General features: G+C 35.9%; 1 protein-coding gene across 20 annotated transcripts in view; it reads right to left on the reverse strand.

The window, feature by feature from the left end:
• Positions 1-21,297, reverse strand: part of RIMBP2 (RIMS binding protein 2) — a 115,902-nt gene that overhangs the window by 51,160 nt on the left and 43,445 nt on the right. For 12 of the 20 annotated variants that reach the window (XR_007506761.1, XM_049806292.1, XM_049806280.1 and 9 more), the window contains exons 2-6: positions 19,756-19,845; positions 14,279-14,401; positions 7,939-8,043; positions 3,914-3,964; positions 1,221-1,241 (exon numbers count right to left, since the gene is read on the reverse strand). Coding sequence is in view for 19 of the 20 variants with exons in the window: in XM_049806281.1 (XP_049662238.1) it covers positions 1,221-1,241; positions 3,914-3,964; positions 7,939-8,043; positions 14,279-14,401; positions 19,756-19,845 (390 nt within the window). In the remaining variant the exon portion in view is untranslated. Of the gene's footprint in view, positions 1-1,220; positions 1,242-3,913; positions 3,965-7,938; positions 8,067-14,278; positions 14,402-19,755; positions 19,846-21,297 lie in introns of those variants that run through there. The other 8 variants (XM_049806293.1, XM_049806282.1, XM_049806289.1 and 5 more) reach the window with 2 other exon arrangements.

The following is a 21,297-nucleotide window of genomic DNA, read 5'->3' on the forward strand; positions in this document are numbered from 1 at the left end:
AATGCAATGCTAAGGCCGCCTTAAATATATTTTTGAAAAAGTTTTAATGTATTATTATTATTTATTAATTTAAAATGTATTTTCATTTCAGTATATGCCTTCTTTGACTTTTCTTTTGAGTATCCAGAATCTTCAAGTTGTTCTCTCACGACAGTAAGAAGCCTGGAATAAAAATGCCTTTACCACTTCTTTTAAATCAAGGTTATGAGTTAGAAGTGAGCACAAACCGGTACTATATAAAGAAAAAATTGCCATAAGATCCACAATAGTACTAACAGGATGCATCCCCATATCTATCTTTGTTTCTTGACTTCAGGCAGGTGCTTTGTTCACTGTTAGCCAGCCAGCTCACCTCACTGTAGAAAAATCTATGTATTCATGTATGTCACTGCAGAGCAAGGCATGTACTTACACTCTCAAAAGTACTGAATTTTATTCTGTACCATGGTTCTGCCCATACAGCCTACCCTAATAATGATGGCACAACAGTGCCAATTCTACCAGATGTCCCTAAAACTGGATCTGCCTATAGCAGTGGTTGTGGGAAAAGACATTCTCTACTGTATACTATATTGAATGTGTGACACTTAGGACTTGCTAAGTTTCTCATACAATACATAGTGCTATTTCTAAAACTTGAAGAGCTTCTTAAATGGAAAATGAAGCAGACTTAATCCATTGCAAGACAGATACTGTTCACACAAGACAGAGAAGATGATGAGCAACTTTCCAGGTGGACAAGCTTGAATTCAGACTAGTAATTAGCTCACATATTCTGCTATGGAGATATCATTTCATAGTTCAACTGTTTACACAGCAGCAATGGCTTTCAGTAGGTGGCTTAGGTGAAAACATCACATAAAATTATCTCTGTATTAACAAAGAAACGATCTGAATTCAGACAAAATCCACACAGTCAGAAAGCTACAATCTTGAATAAACTACCAAACCATTCTTACTGGGCATGCTCATAAGAAATTAACTTTCAAAACCAGTATCTGAGTTCTCATTAAATCATGCCATATTGGAAGATTAATCTCTTGTAGAAAAAAAATCCAATTTTGGTTCTTTGGTATTGAGCTGATAAATGCCAGGCATGCTTGCATAACAATGGTTCTAGCACACATCCCATGCAAGGTTAGGCAGGACTCTCATACTCATTTTAAAGGGAAAAGTGCAGGATTCAGGACAGGGAAAGGAGAATTTATGCCCTAAAATACCTGCATGCTGTCCAAGGTGTTCTGGATGAAGTGCAAAGCAATAAATTCCAAACAAGACACAGTAAACAAAGAGATGTGAAATAAACAAAGAAATAAAAACAGTTTTGAACACTTTTTTTACTTTTCAAAGCAAAATATATTAGAACAGTTAACACGTGTAAAAACATGCATTAACACAAACCACGCTATAGAACATTTCAGAAATCAATACCACTGCTGATCTTAAATTGCAAAAGGCGGATTAAATAAAATCCTAAGAATTAATGGGGTTACAGCAAAAAAAAGCAAACGCTTAGGAAACCTTGATGGGGTTATGCAAATCAGAGGTCACAGAAAAATCAGCTAAATAGGAATTTTGATTAGCTTGAGGGGGGTAAATAATCACTTCCCTGCTTTGTTTCTACTGATGTTTTCCTGCATCATATACTTTCCACCAGGCATTAAACAATAATTTAATCTTATATTCTTGAAGGCAAAACAAACTTAATATATACAATGATAATGAAAGCCTATGAGGTAAACACTTTCTGTGGGAATATTAATTTTTATAGATACAAATAAACAATTTTTAATTTTTTTTTATAAAGATGATTCATGCACCAGAAAAACCACCTTCCATCAATGCATGACCAGTAAATACACAGAAAAACTACTGTGAGAAGGTAAAAAGAATAGAAATTACCTTCTGCTAAAAACAGATTTCTAAATGAAATATTGACAACGCACTTGCTATAATCAATCTATGGTATCACATGTTCTTTATGATATGTATGTCGTGTTAAGACTTAATAACCATTTAATACCTTTTCTTTTCTTCAGGAAGAAAAACTAATTTGGTACTTATCAGTGAAAACCTATTTTGCATGAAAAATGAACAAAAATGAGGAAAATGAAATCTTGATGCAGTTAGTGTGCTATTTAATTGTGCATCTATATTTTCTGACACTTTACCTTATCCAAGTACATCACACGATATGATTGGAACTTAAAGATCTGTTGAGCCTAGTTTTGAAAAAACTGGGGAGGAATTGTTTGCTTTAAGAACCTTCTTACGGGAGTTCTAATTTCTGCTACATGTTGTGGTCATTTGTCCTATCTTGCACAACACTGTGGGTCAGCCTGCATTTCTAAACAGCAGACAGCAAAGGGAACAAAAGGTTTTGTCAGCACCAGGCAGATATTCAAATGTATTGATTTATTTCCATTCTCCTTTGATTTTTTGTGTTTCCGTATGTAATTTAATCATAGCTGTATGTATCTATTACAAAGGTTCTAATATTATAAGAGTCTCAGTTCAAAATCTGTAAAAATTTCACTCCAGCCTAGGACAAAGAGATTCTTCCAACCTTGCCCTATTCCAGCTAAAATTGACACCAAAGCTCATGGTTTTTTGAATGGGATTAAGAATTTGCTCCTATTCTTCATGTCACTTCTATACAAGACCCAAGCAATTCTGTATCCTTCAGCACAGAAGACTAAATTTTCAGGATTAATGACTTGAAGAAAGGCTTGAAATGTGATGCAAGATCCATAAACACAACTACTAATGAATTTACACGTAATGTCCTGTGCCAAGACCATAATTGCTATGAGCAATTGCTAATGAAAATACTAAGATTTCTTGATGTATCTTCATGGATGATGTTGTCTTTATGCATGATGTCAGTATGTGCAGGTATTAGGTGCCTTAAGAGTTAATAAATCAGATCATCTGAATCATCTCTCAAAACTTAATTTATTTAACAGTGTTTACTTACTAAATCCAATAGTCTCTGGCAACTTCTAAAAACATATTGCAGCATACTTAGGAAACACTAGGAAAGGCCACTGCTGGTGATAAACAGCAATAGGATTAGAGGCAGTGGATATGGGTAGCATCCAGAGAAAAATTCTGGCAAGATACAAGAATAATATTCTTCATAATGAAAGTGCTCAAAGACTGAAAGAGGTTGCCTATGGATGTCATCATATCTCCATTACCAGAGACATTTAAAAATAGACTGGGCAAAGCTTTGAGCAGCCTACAATAATTTTGAAGAGGGCCTTTCTTTAAGCAGGGAGTTGGACCAGATAGCCAGAAGTCCCTTTCAGACAGAATTATTCTGTTTCAAATTAAAAATTTGAATATGTTTCTGGTGCTCTTGATTTTCAAATGTCCGGTTCAGACTAACTTTGAAAAGATCTAGTTTTCCAATAGAAAGAATGAAGTGTTCTCTCTCTATCACACCCCTTGAAGGTTTTTCCAAGTATCCAAACTCTTTCATTTAAAAGTTTTGGCTCTTTAGCATGTTGCTTTCTGTTTACTAGACAGTATTTAATTAGGAACCTTAGGCAGTTGATTGGTATTTGCATCTATATTTCCAGCCTAAATGATAATAATTCTCACAAGTAATCACTTCCTTTTTATATATCTGATAGTGTTTTACAAAAACTGGTACCAAATTTTCCATTCTATACAAAGAGAAACTGAAGTACACACATCATTTCCAACAGCTCAGCTTAATGCACTCCTAACTGAACTACAATCTTTAAAGGATACAATTACAGTAGAAGAGACAACAACCCCCACCCCCCACCCCCACCCCATTTGCCTACATATTACTTGAAACTTTCAAAAGTGATGATACTGTAAAGTTATTACATTCAGAATGGAAGCTCCACAAGCAAAGGTAACAGAAAGGCTATCTTCTTACCTCTAGCAACTGAACTGCTCCTTCATGTTCCTTCTTAGCTTCAACCTGAGCCTTGTTTTTATAATAAAGAAGAGGGAAAAGAAGAGGGAAAAAGGAAAGAGGAAAAAAAAAGGAAAGAAAAATCAATTAGTCATGCCACATATAGGATGCTCTGACCATATAAAGTAGCATACTGTATACTCAAATCCAAAGCCAATTACAGTCTTGAAGGGATGGCTCTGCCAATATTACTACAGCACTTTGGTTCCAAGCCAGTGAAATAACTGCTTATTTTTAGGAGATTGAACCTCAGTGAAGCTTAATAGCATTGGTATTTTGTTAGACCAAGACAAGCATGCTCAACAAACTGCAAGAACACATCAGAAGCATCTCTGAAACCCTCTAAATTAAGACTGAAAAATAAGCTTGTTATTCTACATTGCAGGAGGTTCATAGTGTAGAAACCTGCCATACCAGCTAGGAGAAAGCAACACAAAAATTAAGCTCATTCTTTACATGCAGCAAGAGTATTTATCATCTATGTAAATGGCTCACAAAACACTTCAAGGCAACCACAAGAAAGGCTGTCTATAAACAGCAGTGCAACATTTAGGGTCCAATCAACTGAGTCAAAGAAGAAAAGAAGGCATCAATAAGAGCAGAAAAGTGTATTTTATGTAGCTCAGAAATTCAGTTACCAAATTTTGGTTGGGAACAGTCTAAACCTTAAAAACAAAAACCCCAGCACTCAGTAACTTTGTGTTATCCTCACTTTATTTCCATTTAAGTTATGTTATCTTTTTTATTAAAGCTTGCCCAAGATAAGCAAAACTTTTTATTAACCACTGTATCAGGCTGATATCAGTGTGATGCACTAACTTTGCCTCGTAGCTCATTACTACTGTAACCCAAAGACCACATTCTGCACATTCCTCATCAGAGAAAAGTCTTAAACCCCTCCAGTTTAGCAGAGGGCACAGACTTTCTAATTTAATGGGCCAGATACTCCCATGATGGACACTGACACAGTTATGTTACCTTCATTTTCCTCATCTGTGGGGGCTACCCTACTCTGTTACTGGTTTCAATGGAAGCTGGGTCAGGCCACAAAGTCACAACCAAAAACATACACCCAAACTACACTTCACTGTCAGGCATGACAATAAAGATTCCTTCAGTCCTGCAAGCAGAAGTCATATTTCTTCCTGTACTACAGTAATAAGTCTTATTGCTAGCACCTGAAAAAATATTGGCTCCACGAGCATTAGCAAACATACGATGACAGGTAATAGGAAGCTTTGTGTTACCCATCATTACAAGTTTAATAACACCTACACAGAATATGAGTTCTTGATAAATGATTAGAAAACCTGCATCAACAGCTATCTCTCTTTTACATCGAACTGTCTTGTATTAAGGCTTTCTTGGAGAAAAAGACTATCTGATTCCCTATCAACACAAAACCTTGAGGAACAATATTATATTCTTCCTTTTAGGCTGAAAATCTGATCAGTCTGTACATATATTAAAAACACAATGAATTTTTATTTATAATTTCAAAACGTGACAGCAATTGCATCAGACTGTACCAGTAACTTGCTTTGTTTTGAAGTGCACATTTCTGTGGTTCAGCAGCAACTTTACAACAGTGACAAGATATGCCATGAAATGTCATCCTGTTACTGCCTGGAGTTACTACTTTCTTTTCACTGTATTTTTTCAAGTAATTAGATGACTCAAAAAAAGGAAGAAAGAATTTAACACACATGTACTAGGTACACTGGGAGGTCAGCTCTGGATGAAACGTGAGCCAGCAATTCCTGTTTAATAATGGAAGCAAAGTATTATAGTTAGGTAACAGATTTATTGCAATTCTTTTTCTGACAATATACACTGCATTATAATGTTGAAAAGGCGGTGTGTTGGATACCAGTAGTCTAGAGGCTAAAGTAGGACAAATTAGTCTGTGCTCATCTCCCCTACCATGCATAGAGAAGTACAGGTAGCTTGGGTCTCTCTGTACAAAGTACAACAGTGCACAATATAGACATCCTTCCAAAATCTTTCAATGTTTTGAATGCTTTCCCTCTTCTACCCATACAGCGTACTAGTCTGGTCTTCATTCTTATTCTGCAGCATTAAGAGCATTACAGAAGCAGCTAAGCATCTCAACCAAACTTGGATCCCAACATACCACGATGGAAAAGAATCTGAGCTTAGAAAGGCTGAAAATCAAAATTAAAAAAAACCAACACCAAACCAAAACAAAAAAAAACAAAAAAACCCCACAAAATAACATACCCCCCCAAAACCCAAATAAAGCCCTTTTTCTTTTTGAGTGGTATCTAGAATGAACATCACATGCAAGTTTTGTCTAGACATGTGAAGGGCAGAATGCTCATTTTAGTTGTCACAGATCCTTATCACGAAAGGCAATAATAATTAAAAAAGACACAATAGCAACTTAATCACATAAAGAATTAGATGTTTCAGGGTGAAAATGAGTGTCTGTGGAAAGTCCTAGGCGGAATATTTCAGGCTAATGAATGAAATCAATAAGAAGGATGAATTATGTCTTAAACGCTTCTAAGTAATGCATAGATGAATTATTATGGCGGGTTTTAGTATAGAAATTCTAAGACAAAATTCTAGTGGAACTTTGTGGTAAATGATTATTAGATAACAAATTTTAACATAAATGATCTTGTATTCCATGATACTTCAGGGCCTCTGAACAAGAGTTTAATCACTGGCTACAGATGCTGAGCTAGTCGCATTGAGTAAAATATCAAATACAATACAAGCTCATTTGTGCTTGAAGTCTATCATGCTACAGCTTAGCAAAAATGACTGGAGAAAACAGTATTACAGAGCTTTGTCTCCTGTTGCCAATCTGTAACAAAAAGACCCATGTAATGTGGATTTATTAGAAGAATGTAACGCAAATTAGCAAGAAGAAAAGCTGTACCTTTCTTTCATTTCTTTGCTTTGCCAAGAAATTTAAGTTCAAAATTTATGTGGAAGTTCAATTAACAACAGCTTAATATAACTAGAAATGGCATTTTGAAATATGCCTAAATAGATTAATTGCAAAAGGCTAAAAGGAAATTAACTGGAAGATTTCATTTGGTCACGTGAAGCTTTCTATTTCAAGCAAACTATATTAGATACATCTTTTTATTCTGCTGAGAATGTTCCTCCGTGCCAATTCTCTACCAAATTATCATTAGCATTATTATTTCTGTGTTTTGATCTAGTCAAGCAATTGGAAAAATCAACATTACTATTGAGACAATTGTAGCTTTAAGAGACTTTGGTAAGATTGAAACTCAGTAGCATGTTTTTTATATTATAATGAATACTGAGAAGTTGCAGTGTGAAAAAAAAAAGTCTTAAAGTGATTTGTGAATTAGAGAATGAGTTTAGAAATGAGGTACTTAAACAAGTGTTTAGTTTATGAAAAAGATCAACTGTGATGCGTAAGTACCTTGACAAGGACTTCCTTTCATCTAATTTAGTGGAGAAAGGTAGTAAGAATTGCCAGTTTCTGAAAGAGGAAGCCAAAGAAATCCTAACAAAACATTAATATGTCAGTGAGATTGATTAACTGTTCCAGCAAACTGATAAAGAAATGGTGGATTCCCCATATTTTGATTGTCATGAAATTAAGATCAGATTCCTTCCTGACATTTAAGGAATGCACAAATATTCCTCAGCCCAATATAGAGGGAAGCAATGGAATTACAACAGAAATGCATGCATTTGTATAACTTTTCTCCCTATCAGGATATACAAGGACTTACACATACTGGTCAGGTTAATCTTCACTGGCAAAAACATTTATAAATCAATTAGTACAGTCATGTAAATCCAACCGTAAACATCCACTTGTTACAACTGCCTCGGCAATCATGCAGAACAGCCCAGAACAGGAACCAGTTTGGCGGCTGTGGTTTAAATTCCTTTAAACAAGCAGATCTGTTGCATGACCTGTGCTCTGTTACCGCAATTTGCTATTTCACCTGACTTTCCTTTTCTCCACTTACCTTCTGCAGGAGTTCAATTTCCTGCTGTTTGGCGTTGAGAACAGCCAAGGCTTGCTCATGCTCCAACTCCAGCTGTTGCCGCCGTTCAGCAGCCTCTCGCATATGCTGTTTCAAAGGAAGCAGAAAAACTATGAGGAGACTTTAACATATTCTACCTGCAGCCAAACATGCTGCCATTCCCAGGCACGCAGATGTTCATCTCAGCATAAAAGTTCTCTGGTATCACTGATAGGCAAGCGGGAAACTGGATAGGATTTTAATTTGGTCAGTACTTAGAGGCATATTTCCAATGCTAAACTCAGGCATTTTGACAGCAATCTCTTTTAGGATATACGATTTTGTCACTGCCAGCAATGTGGCCTCTGTGATGCACAAGTGAACAGTTCCCTTTTTATCCATCAGGCACACATTTATATGTGGCATTGTGCTAAAACATTAAAGCTTGGAAAAAAATTAGCTTGACAATTCCCTAAATGCCTCTTTATCTAGGATGTGGTTTTGTGATTTGTTTTGCAAATGATGACCCAAAAGAAATAGCTTACCTTTGCTAATCTCAGCCTATTATTTATAGCAAATTAGAGCAAAACTAACACAGGTGGATTTGGACAAAAGTGACTACACAGTACTAAAAAAACAACTTTTAAAGTACAGTTGCTACTCATGATTCAAAGCAATATGAGAAAGGTTCTCGGGAAGAGCACAAGCTGAACAATGTCAAGATACCCTTTGCAGATAGAAATCTTTTTCATTACATGTTAATATTATTGTCCCAATATCATTATAACTTTCTAACACCCTGTTAATAAATGGGAGTTAGGAAAGATCTCTTTACAGATTCTGATCTCTTCTCTGGTGAAACTGGTATTAAAGATTTTTATTTTCTAAATTACATATTATTCCCATAATACTCTCAGAGCAGAGACACAATGTCTTATCTGCAGCACCATGAGTTATTGCACACAAACCTATTAGGAATCAGCGCTTGGAAACACAAATGCGTGGCTAAAATTGACAAGAACAGCCCCAAATATCTCTTATTGTGTACAAGAGAAAATTTTATCAAGCATATTGCTAACCTTTAATGAGCTGTTATTCTCTGCTACATGTTACTCATAACAAAGAGGGACAGCACAGAGAGGCTGACTTCTCTCAATCTGGGTATGTTTGCAAAGGAAGCAGAAATGTCTCCAATACTCCATTTGGCCTCTGCTTGGGATTTATTTTCATTTGATGTGTTGATTAAAAACAACAACAAATTGTCGAAAGTTTTTCCAATTCATCAGTTTTGACAGTAAAAACCCAAAGGTCTCACTTCACTCTCTCAAGATTTAGTACCGGATTTGGTACAGCATATTTTGATACCATTAAGTTCTTACTTCTTTTACAAATGCTACTATGGAACATTTCTAGTCCTTTGCAGAGATCAATAAATAATTAATACCATGACCATACAGTGAATCTATGAAATACGATGAAGAAATGGATTGTGATACATGATCTGTGATTCCCTCTAGCTTTTAATTTCTTTGTGTCCTAAAATATGTATTTAATGGCCTACAGTTCACAGATTTTAAGGTCAGAAAAGATAATTTGGTCATCTATGTTAACCTAAAAGTATCTCTCAGTCATTTTAGTATTGTCATGATCTACTTAGTATTTAAAGCAGCAAGGATCTCTTCACCCCAGCATCTGTCCCTCCCCTGGCACAGCAATTAAAACTGCCCCCACCCAGAAGCAATTCCTCCCCTCCTACTCTGCTCATAAATCGGTTCTGTCTGCAAATCTCTTTGGCGCTTCCTATCTGCACATCAGCTGCTGCCATTTCCTCTTCCAAGCCTGAGGGGAACAGGTTAGGGCAGTGGAGGAGGACTGCAGAGATCACTAGAAGAACAGCAGGGAGAAAGCTTTGAGCTGCTGAATTCTTGCTGCATCTTCCTTCAGGACTGACAATGATCACATTGCCATGGGTTGTGTAGGTGGTGGCAATCCATTTGTCCATGCTATCGCTGTCCTTAATGTGAGGCAGGTTAGAACTTTCTAAACATGTAAATTTGCACTTCCCTTTTCGCACCCTTTCTAGAGGTCTTAATAATGTTACTCTAGCATCAGAAAGCAAATCCACATCTAAGAAAGCACAGAAAAAATACAGTAAGGACTTCATATTTCAAAACAATTGGCAAATGATTTCAAAGAAAATGTGAAGGAACCTTTTCACGGTATCTTTCAGATCAAAGGCAAGAATCCTGCTACGCAGCAGAGAACGAACTGGGGACATGGTGCGTATCTCAGTTTTCTTTCAAGCTATAGAGCTAGACAGCTGTATAGTATAAACTGTTTCTGAAATAGCACTTAAGGGACCTGCTCAAACAGTTCTGGTTTTTCCAGCTTTCTCATGGGCAGCAGGGGGATTTGACAAGGATTTGACGAGCTAGCCCATCCTAGCTCCAACTGTTTCAGTGGTTGTGCTGTATTACCTACAGCTGCAAATAAAACAAAGAAACCCATTCTTTCCTATAGCAGTGACTTCTACAGTTCTAAAATGTGCAACTGGTTAATCCTAGAACAAACTCAAATGACTTTCAAGTACTAAAGTCTTGTTTATGAGACAGAACTTATACGTGATGCTGAATGGGGGAGCAAATTTAATTCTCACCCAAGTACTCTTATCAAAGGACTTGTCATCTGCAGTTGCAGATGGGTGGGCACCATTACAGTGGAATGAATGGGAAAAGCTGGCTGAACACATCAGAAAATCAGAACTGTTCTATGTGAGAGGCACTGTGAAGATTCTCAGAACTTAGCTAATTAAGCAGTTCTTCATCTTCCCTTTTCTGCTTTGTTGATACATCCTGAATTTCTCAAAAGAGAAACCAAATTTCTCTTTTGACAAGGAACTAGGCTAAATATTTGTCAAAATTTTCCAATGGCTGGAAAGCTGCAAACCATTTTTTTCAAACTACCAATTTCTCGAGCATATGAGGACACACATGAAATACACAATTAACTGCATCTGCTTGGGCATGGTTTAGTGTTAAAAGGAGATTTAGGGTTTCAAGTCTGTTCAAGGTACTCTGCCAGCTCAGAAGGGTTCTGCTCAAGGGAGAGAACTACTGAACATGAAAAGACAGGATCTCTGTATCCACCAGACAATTTTTGTTTCAGTGAAGGAAAACTTTTGAAGGAGTTAACAGTGAGATTTACAGAATGTTTCTCACACATCCATTAGAAGTATTATTGCAGTAGAAGTTAAGCAAAATCACTGAAATAACCAGATTCAGCTCTTCTACAGAAGAAATTTGGAGGAATCATAAAGTCAAATGCCAGTAGATAATCTAATTATGGAGTGGAGGATGAACATTTTTTGGTATGGCCAAAGAAAAAGGTATGTTCTTTAATTTGTTTTAAGAAAATCAAACATAGTCCATCATTAGAGGAGTTTCGAGTGTTCAAAAACGTATAAGCCTAGCAAAATCAGTATCTGAACTGGATATGAGAAATGAGTTTTATTGCTCATGAAGGTGGGGTTTTTTAGCAACACAGGAGGGCAGACAATAATAATTTGTATTTTGATTTGACAAAATGAGAATTAATGCCAATTTACTTAGAGCAAGTTCTAATCCTCAGCTGGTTTATGAGCCATGAATTCACAGTTCATTTCTTTTCTAGACTTTTTTCCTCATATCTTTCTACTATGTGCTGCTTGAAGAAGTGAATTTCTGTAGATATAAAGCTGGAATCCCATAATCATTATTTAGAGAGCTCAGGCAAGCCACATATGTTGAAATAGGTTCTAGGTGTTGATCCTGCTTTCTGTAGGTACTAGCACATGGCTCACAGTAAAATAGCAAACTAGTGATAAAGGTCTGTGAAGCAGTCTGTTTTGTATTCCCCAGAAGACAAGGAAGGAAATAACAGAAAAAGTAAATTATCTTCCATTGCTAGAGAAAAACTTCCTACTTGTTCCTGGGGAAAGCTGTATTAATCTAAAGACAGATAACAGTGTATCAGTCTTCTATTTAATTAAGCAGTTTCATTTTCCTTTCCCAGCAGATGTATTTCTTATTTGCACATAATTCTAGATTTATCCCATCAGTGCTACCTATTGACTGGTAAATAGGACATTGATAATTCACTGCACAACAATACACATAACAGTTAACTCCCCTTGGCATTCCCTGGTATATGATTTCAACAGCTTATGTTTCCAGAAGCTGCTGGAATAAATTGGTTTATGGAGCAGTCAGCTTATTTTTGATAACCCCACAGTCATTTGGAGGCTCAGCAAGAGGGAGGTAACTTATAATCACCTTTTATTTCCACCTGTAGCTGGAAAACCTTCTCCTCACCCCTTGAGCAATATCAAATAAAGCTTGAGAGAGGGTTTCAACAACCTATTACCAGTGCAACAAGCCAAAAATAAAATCTCTCCTCTCAAAATTCAGACAGGTAGCCATTTTCATCACTACAATCATCTCCAAAAGCCCAGATCTATTCTGATGGAGCAAACAGCAAAATCATTTTTCCACTTTTAGAGTGAGTCTGATGCAAGTCAAAATCATTAACAAATCCAATTTTAAATAAGTGATTGTACTTATGACAAGCATTGACTGAAGCCACTTACTATTATTAAAACACTCTGCAAAGAAAAGTCTTGCAGAAATTTAAGATCTCGGACCACTTATTTTCATTTCTGTCTCCTCCTACTCTCAGGGCATCCATTCCTTCTTTACTAGCCACTTCAGTGGTTTGAAAAAGGAAAACTTTGGGCTTGAGAAGATGAAAAATAAGCAGTTCTTTGGCAGTCTGTCAAAAAAGTTTCAGCGCTGGATCAATGCTCCATTCTAACCAGACAAACACATCCTTTATTTTTCTGAATAGTCTGAATTACAGGCAAGTGTTCACAAGTGTTTTCTCTCTCAGGAATTCTCACTGTAGTCCTCAGCAGTACAGTTCCTCCAGTGATGCAAACAGCTGTAACTGCATGACTTTTTTTTCTTTCTTTCTTTCTTTTTCTTTCTTTTTTTCTTTTTCTTTGTTAAATAATCTTGGTTGCTTAACCCTCTTCAAGGCATGTTTTGGTGGTAGTTTTCCACAACACAACTTCTATATTTTCTACAACTAAGAAAACCTGAGAACAGTGGCCCATTCAAACCAGTCTGTGTTTCTATGACATTATATGCTTCCTTCCACTGACTCCTTCTACCCCATCACATTGGCCACCAGCTCATTGCCTGTAAGGGACCTTTCAGACCCTTCTCCATTACTCCTGATCCATCTGTCAGCTTTGGCTTATCAAGTTACTGCCTTCAATCTTTATTTCATCAATGACACTTCGGGAATTTGGCTGTTTCCTAGCAAAGCACTGTTTCCTTCTCACCACTAGAACTTTTTTTGCACTTTGTTTCAACATATACAAATCATTGCCCCCTTGAATTAGCTGGTAAGTAATAATCTCTTGGTTGATTCAATTTTCCAACTGAATTTTACTCTAACTCTACCTCATTGTCTCAGCTAGATCTCACCTCTGTTCGACTCACCTCATGAATTCCACTATTTCATAGAATCAGTTTGTCCCATGGCATTATGCAAAATAACCAGGAAAATAGAAGCAGGACAGCATCATCGACTACACCATGAAACCTCTACTGAAGAATACACTTACAATTCAAAATGTATTATTGAATTTTTCAAAGTTGAAAAGGAAGCAGCAAATTGATGACATGAAAACATCTGTGTATCTAGAAAACAAGCATGGCTAGACACCAACGTACTAAGCTTCTCTAAAAGCATGTTAAAAGAAAGGTGGTTATGTGCCAGGCACTATAATTCTTTCTAAATAAGGCCTCTCTAATAAAACAACAGCAGGTTTTGCAACCCTGTCCTGACAATGGGATGCACTCTGCACAGGCAATATGAGTTGGCACCAACAGCTTGTTTCAAAAGGCCACAGTAACATTTTGCATCAAGATAGACTGGCAGACATAGCGCTTTCTAAAGGAAAATATCTTGGCTTTTGTTCATATTTCCTTCATCAGCATAGTCACTTTCCATCCTTTTTTCATCTTGAGTTACCTCCAATAACTGTATAGTGAAAACCAACACCCAATTACTTATGAAGTACCAAATAAAGGTCTCTAAAGATGTCTTTCCTCCAATAGTTTGAGATCTATTGCAGGTACTTGGTCTACTGTACTCCATATGTTATATCTTAACTAATAGGGGCATTCAGTCCCCTGGTTTGCAATGCACTTACGCTTCTGTGACTCACTGAATGAACATCAGGAACATTAAACAAGCAATAGAAGTACTGTATTGTTGGACTTTACAGCATTATACATACCTTTAGGACCTGCTCTAAGTTCTCCAGCTTGGCTTGGAGCTGGTGTTTTCCCTTTACAGCCAAATCTCGTTCTTTGGTCACTCTGAGAAGGGTTTCTCTAAGATGGTCATAGTCTGATTTTACCTAGAAAAAATAAAATGTGGTTATTGCCCAAAGAGCTAATTAATGAAGGGAAAAACATATCTGACACAAACATTTCTTCATGTTAAAATGGAAAAAGGAAAAAAAGTTAAAAAAAAAATAATAGCATAGAAGTGTGAAAAATGGAAGGGAATGTTCATTGAAGAAATTGTGTGTCTCATACACACGTATGTGTGAAACATATTTTCTTTTGACAAGGACTACAATCTGGCAACCAAACTGTAGTTATGCAAAAGTTATGCATATTTAAACAAATATACTATGTAACGCAAAAAATAAATGACAGTCAAACAATTCCTAATTTCTTTGGATCTCAGAGGTGGCTGTGCTACATGAAAAGATAGAGATCTAACTTACATATAGAAATGTAACTCGCACATTTTTCTGGACTATTCTTTAGTGTAAATTGACTTCAGAATAAACTCAAATATACATAATCAGCCTGTGCTAACATTTGAAATCAGTGTTTCTACAATTCAAAAATAGGTATTCTTCTGCAACAAACCCCTTGCTCTCCCTTATAATATTTGCATACAGAAGGTTTTTAAAGAATCAGATACTCATCAAGTGGGATTTGTTTTCTGATTTAATTTACTTGGTGCTAGCTTGACCATTTCAGTATGACTGAGTCTTTTTATACAAGATTTTGTGAATCATCATTAATAGTGACTATTTCATAAATACACATAGAAAATAAGAAAATGTAATATTAAACTACTTTATCCTGCCATGGAAAATTCAGAGCAGCTGAAAACTTGATTTCTTACCCCTCATCATTTTATGACTTAATGTCCTGTATTGATGCATAGCAATAGGATTGTTACAGCTTGTATCATATCAGAAACTGCAATTTTTACATTAAGAATGAAAACCCACCAGCAACAAACACCTGGGTAAAAAAAAATACATAATGTTCACATACTATTTCTACTTCCTTGCAATGTTGATAGGAGGTAAGAAAGCAAAGAAAGTGCCACATTATTTTTAGTCAACAGTGATTCAAAAAGCATCTGTTTTCCTTTGTTAACTGCACCACAGCGCAGAAGCATAAACAATGCTGGCAGGATTACTGACCAAGGAAAGGCAAAGCAGTACAAAGTATTGGGATAAGGCATAGGCTTTAATCTTGGTGCAGCTCATGTTTCCTTCTAACTTCAGTTAAGGAAGTGACAAGTTCTTTTTTATTTTATTTAATTATTGTAATTTCTTCATTTTTTTTAAAGAATGAATGGCATTAAAGTAATGTCTGGCATGGATATCTCCTGGACATTTTCTAAAGCGATGTTTTGGAAACTGATTCAGCCTTTCTATTTGCCTTCTGGCTCCAGTTTGTTAACTTGCAAATTTTGCCACGGACCAAGCAATCTAAATGGTTGCAGCCAGCCCTTGTATTCATCTTGGCAAGAGGGCTCTTTAGAGTGCAGTGGACTAGAAAAAAGAAAGAGGAAAATGGAACAAATCATGTTTTCCACAAGAACTGATGCAATTATTGTCAACCTCAGGATTTTTTTTCTGTGCACAGATTTTTCTTTTCCTTTTCCCTCATTTCTATATAACTAAGGAAACTATTAAACAATGGTTTTTCAGAAACTATTAACTTCCTTCATCCTTTGTATTGTATTTCATTGCTTAGATCAGTCAGTGTATATTGTTGAAGAATAATGAAGTGGAAAAAGGAAGCAATGAAGTATCACTATCAATGATGCAATTTTGTTATTGTCTGTGATTCTCAGTTCATTTACTGAGGATGAATGAAGTAAAATATTTTGAACAAGTTTCAAGAAAAGGTTATTTTCCTCAGGCTTTAGTTTTTCCCTGTCTCTAAAACAATTGATACCAACTACGTTTCTAAAGAGTTTTCTAAAACTTACTAGTCATCATAGTCTGCATAATTTTGGGGAGCTTGTGAGCATGGTACCTTTCCAATACGTGTTTTTCCCTGCTGGCAGTGAAGGCTATCAGAACAAATGGTACTTATCAGGCTGGTAATGTAATTTTGGAAATAGATGAATTAAGGACAGTTCGAACTAAAGATATTTTACATATCTCAGGACCTTTCATTTAGGATCTCAAAGTGCATTCCTAAATTAGCTAAAGTTTAGGAATACACAAATGGTTCTGATAATTTCTTTTTTGGTGCATCACCTTTCAGACAAAATTCTACCTATATTTTCACTTTACAGGTTGGAAAGAACATAACCAAATCTACCAACCACCTTCTGATAATTACTCTTGTTACTTCCAGCAACACTGATAACTCTTAATATTTCTACAGGGCATTCTTGCCAGGAATTTCTTCTCTGCAGACTGTGTATCACATAGAATGCTGTGATATACACATTTATATAACCCACAAGGCAGCATAAAACTTGACAAGTTTATCATGTGCTTTTTTTTCTTTTTGGGCAAGATTTGATATGAATTTAATGCTCTCTCCAAGCAGGCTGTTTAAGAACATATGGGATATACATGAACTTGAATTACACACAGAGCACATCAAAACATCAATGTTCCCAGTGGCAAAAACAGTTGACCTAAATAGAGTGCCGTCATAAACAGTTCTAATTTCATGACAGAAACAGGGAACATTTTGATCTGTGATGTTTTTCTGTTCAATGCATCAACCAATTTATTTTTCCTCCCATACCTTCACACTTACTAAATGTGCCCTCATTTGAGTCAGTTATGAAGGCCAGAGTACTGCTAAAGTGTCTTCCACTTCCTGAACACTTAAACAGAAACCAGTTACTGAAAACCAGCACACCAAAATGAAACAGCAGTTTATTTCATTGATGAAAAGCTCCATCAGCCATATAACCCACCATTTGCCTTAATCCTAGGTTTTAGAGACCTGCCAATTTCTCAAACAACTGACATTGTTCAGAAACTACCATGAAAATTGTATGACTTTGGGTATTGTGGAAATAAATACTGAATGTATAATACCTATTCTATTTTTACATAAAAACACTAGCACATATATATTCACATGAGCAGGAAAACAAGACAGATCCCCATGTCATAGCACTCTTAAGGACACAAAAATCTTTTCAAGTACTCCATTCCAGGAATGCAACTTTGTTTCTCTTCTGCAGAGTACCAAAACTAAATCCTGTAAGTTATGTACAATTTTAGCTTTATTTTGTGGATTTAAAAGTAGCCAGCCTCCTACCTACTCCTTTCTAGAGACAAATTTCAGCAACTACATTGTGCAAAAATCAGCAGTAGTTTTATCTGTGCTACATAATAGAATGCATAAACACTCCTCCAGCCCCATTTGCTTGGATAAAGTTGGCCTGTTTTTCAGGCCAGCTCTCAAGGGTGAAAAAGAATAAATTATTTTAGGCAGGTTTTCCCCTTCAGGGCTGAGTCCTAACTCTGTTAGAATTCTGCTCCAACCTCCACATCCAAAGTATAGTTTCACACTTTCTGAAGAGTAAAATGTAATCTAAACTGCACAATCTATCCTCAACCTCATTGTGTGTGGTAAAAAAAAACCCAAAACTAAACCCTGTCCCCCCCCAAAAAAAACAGAAAAACCCAAGTAATTCCCTCAGAAAACCTGTTATGCAAAAAGGAACACGAGGTTTGTTAACATTCAGGGTATACTGTAAAGATTGCGTATTGTTAAAATTGTTAAAAGTGAGAGGGTACATTTAAAACAAGTCTTTGACCCTACTGAGGCTGTGATATTAAATTAATGGTGCAGGCAACCAGAATTGTTGCATTGTGCCTTTCACAGTATTTAATATATTTGAAGAAACAAACACCCATAGTATGACAAATTCTGACATTACAATAATAAAAGGTAATTTTATTACTATTTAGTGGCTAATGTGTCAAAGGTTGACATTTTACTTTTATCTTTTACATTGCTTTTACTAGGTTTTTCAATGTACCTCAAGCTCTTCACTATAGTAAGAGACAAACATTACCTATAATAAAGCGTTATTAACCACATAGTTCTTCACTTTCTGACAGTAAGGCGGCTAACGTTTTTAGTGTCACCAATGTACTGAGCCTTCACTGCATTAATGTTGCATGCTATTCCTGTGTCAGCTAGAATATAAAACTGCCTAAGTAAGACTTTATGTGCCTTGTGAAGTAAAGAGTAAAGACAATGTGTAAACAACAATACAGAAAAACATTAGGAAAGGGAGAAATTCTAGACGGATGAATAAAATTAAGTGATGCTATGATACACATGGCTTCCTCCTATCATAAAGTATTATTGCACTGTCCTTTTATATAAAAACAACTTAAATTCCTCAGCAACAGGAAATTTCAGGTCTGCTTTGATACCAGGTGCACAAGATGTAGAGTACATGCATAGCCACCTCTGAGTTTTAGTGATTTGCATTGTCTCAGGGACTTAATCAGACCTCCTTCGGTTTGGAAATTCAGCAGTGGGCTATTCTGTGTCACATGCACATCAGAGATATCAAAGCATGCAGCCACCACTGTTTTGCAAGCTTTGAGGATGGGCTTTCATCAGAGCCTAAGTGAGTTACAGCTCTTCTGATATGAATGAGGTTGCCGAGCAACTCACTTAAGCCCTGTAGAAATCCCAGATTGGAGTTTTATTTTTAGCTAAATGTAGCCCTGCAAAGTGGCTGATTCATGATGTTTCTTCCACCGAATGCATATGTGGTGAGGTAAGGCACATCAGCCTCTCTTCCCATGCTAGTCATGCCATGCGTTATTTGCCATAGATATAATCACACTGTAGTTATAAAGATACTTTTTGTCCCCTAACAGGCACAAAAAAAGAATTGAAGAAAACCACTTACTATTAAAACAGTTTTTATATCAGGACCTGGAATAGCTGAGACTATGCCATGTGCCATGCTACAGGGAAAGTAACAACAGCAAATTTGGATATTTGCTGCTTGACAAGAGCTTTTCAACATTTTATTGGCAAATTTAAAAATGCAAAGAAAAAATGCAGAAGGGTAGGAAAACCCCCTACTATATAGCAATTACTTCTATCAGTATTCTTCAGAAAAATAAGAGAATTCTTCAATCAAGTCTCATCGAAATCACTGAAAAAGTCTTTTTACCAAAGCCTAACACCAATTTACAATACTAAGAAAAATACACATCAGAGGAATGGTGTACCTCTCTAAAGTCTATCAGTGTGTCTTAAATTTTCACTTGAAAACAACATTTGTTTATAAAATAGATTTTTTTTGTAGTTTATTTTTAATTAGAATATTTTATGTTCTCAAGTAGAAGCAAGTAGATGAGAAAAAATGACCATACTATCCACTTTTATCCACCCTGCAGCCTGATTTCTGTAAGAAACGAATGTATGAAATCTGTGCTCATGTTGTTACCTGGTCATATTGCAGTGCTTTGTGGGACACACTTGCATACTGAAGGCTCAGGCGATTCTTTTCTTGCACAGCATCCTTCAGTTCATTTTCCTAAAACACAAGTAAAGAGTGTTATAGACTATTTATCTCCATTACATTACATCCTATTAAGTGCTTAAGGAAGCAATGTTTTTGCATTATTTGGTATTAACAAACTAATAAGAGTAATATCAGGCACAGAGCCAAAGGCACTGAAGGTGCAGAAACAGCAGATTAGCTTGCAATTACAGTTGGCTCTATCATAAACCCACATGTTTTCAGTAGATGATCTGATTAAAGACGTGCAAGCAAAGAGAAATGTCCTGACTTCACAGGCCTGGTGCCTATAAAAATAATACTAATAATTAAAAAATCTCCCTATTTATGTAACAAAGAGCTCAAACCTGGCTGCCTCACTTAGAGCTGGAAAGAGAAAGAGACTTGGCTCCCAGAAAAAAAGTAATGCTATCAAACTTAGGTCTTCAGAAGGCATTTTGAGGGCAAAAGCCAACAACTGGAATGCATGCTCATGCACATATTTTTTAATTCACATATTTCACTTTACTTATAAAGTATATCTATTTATAATGCATGTATATATACACATTCTCATACAAACATTTTTAGAATCTGGATAGAGCATCTATGTACTACAGTGGCAGGCAAATCAGAAACGCAGATGGAAGTCAAAAGATAAGTAACCTATGCCTAAAGATCAAGGTATTAACTACAGCCTCAGGAATATATTTTTATTTATTTAGACAGCACTATAAGGAGGAAAAAAAGGAAAAGTAAACAAAACTCAAATATACAGTCAAAGGTCAAACCAGAGGGGCGGAAATGCGTTGTCAGGTCACACAAATCAAAATACGTGCAGCTTAGGAAAAATCAGCAGCATCTTCTGATATTTCTGACAATTTTTTTTTTGCACCAGTTCACAAAGCTAGTTGTCTCAGATTAAATCTTAAATTCAATTCCTTATGAAAGTTGCAATCAGTCATGCCAGGCAATCTGTAATCTTTCCATTATGCATTATACATTATCTTCTGAAAAATTTGGGTTTATTTGCCAAGAACTGTACTAAGGTAGGCAAAACTGGGCCCACTTTTGAGTGATTTGAAATAATTTATGATTTTGCACCATTAAAATCCACACTATCAGCAGATTTGTCTGCTAATTCTGCTGATGTCTTAAGAAAAACTGTTCAAGTAATGCTTTATCACAATTTCTCTTTAAAATTCTCAATAGGAAAAAGAATTTTTCAATTTTTGATTTACCAATGTAAGCCCTAAAAAAGCAATTTAAAGATTCTGATATTTATGTTTTTCATACTACTTGAACCAAAAAACTTACTATTTTAAGCATACCTTTCATAAATCAATTTCAATACTTTCTGCACACAAGATCAATGTTTGAATAGAAAACTAGCATTTTCAATGAACAGAAGTTGTTAATCTGTTTATCTAAATTGTTTCCTAAGCTTCATTACCTGAGCATCAGAACTAGTGAAGCTTACAGATTTCT

The sequence above is a fragment of the Accipiter gentilis genome, chromosome 7, assembly GCF_929443795.1.
Source record: "Accipiter gentilis chromosome 7, bAccGen1.1, whole genome shotgun sequence".
In the NCBI taxonomy this organism is placed as follows: Eukaryota; Metazoa; Chordata; class Aves; order Accipitriformes; family Accipitridae; genus Astur; species Astur gentilis.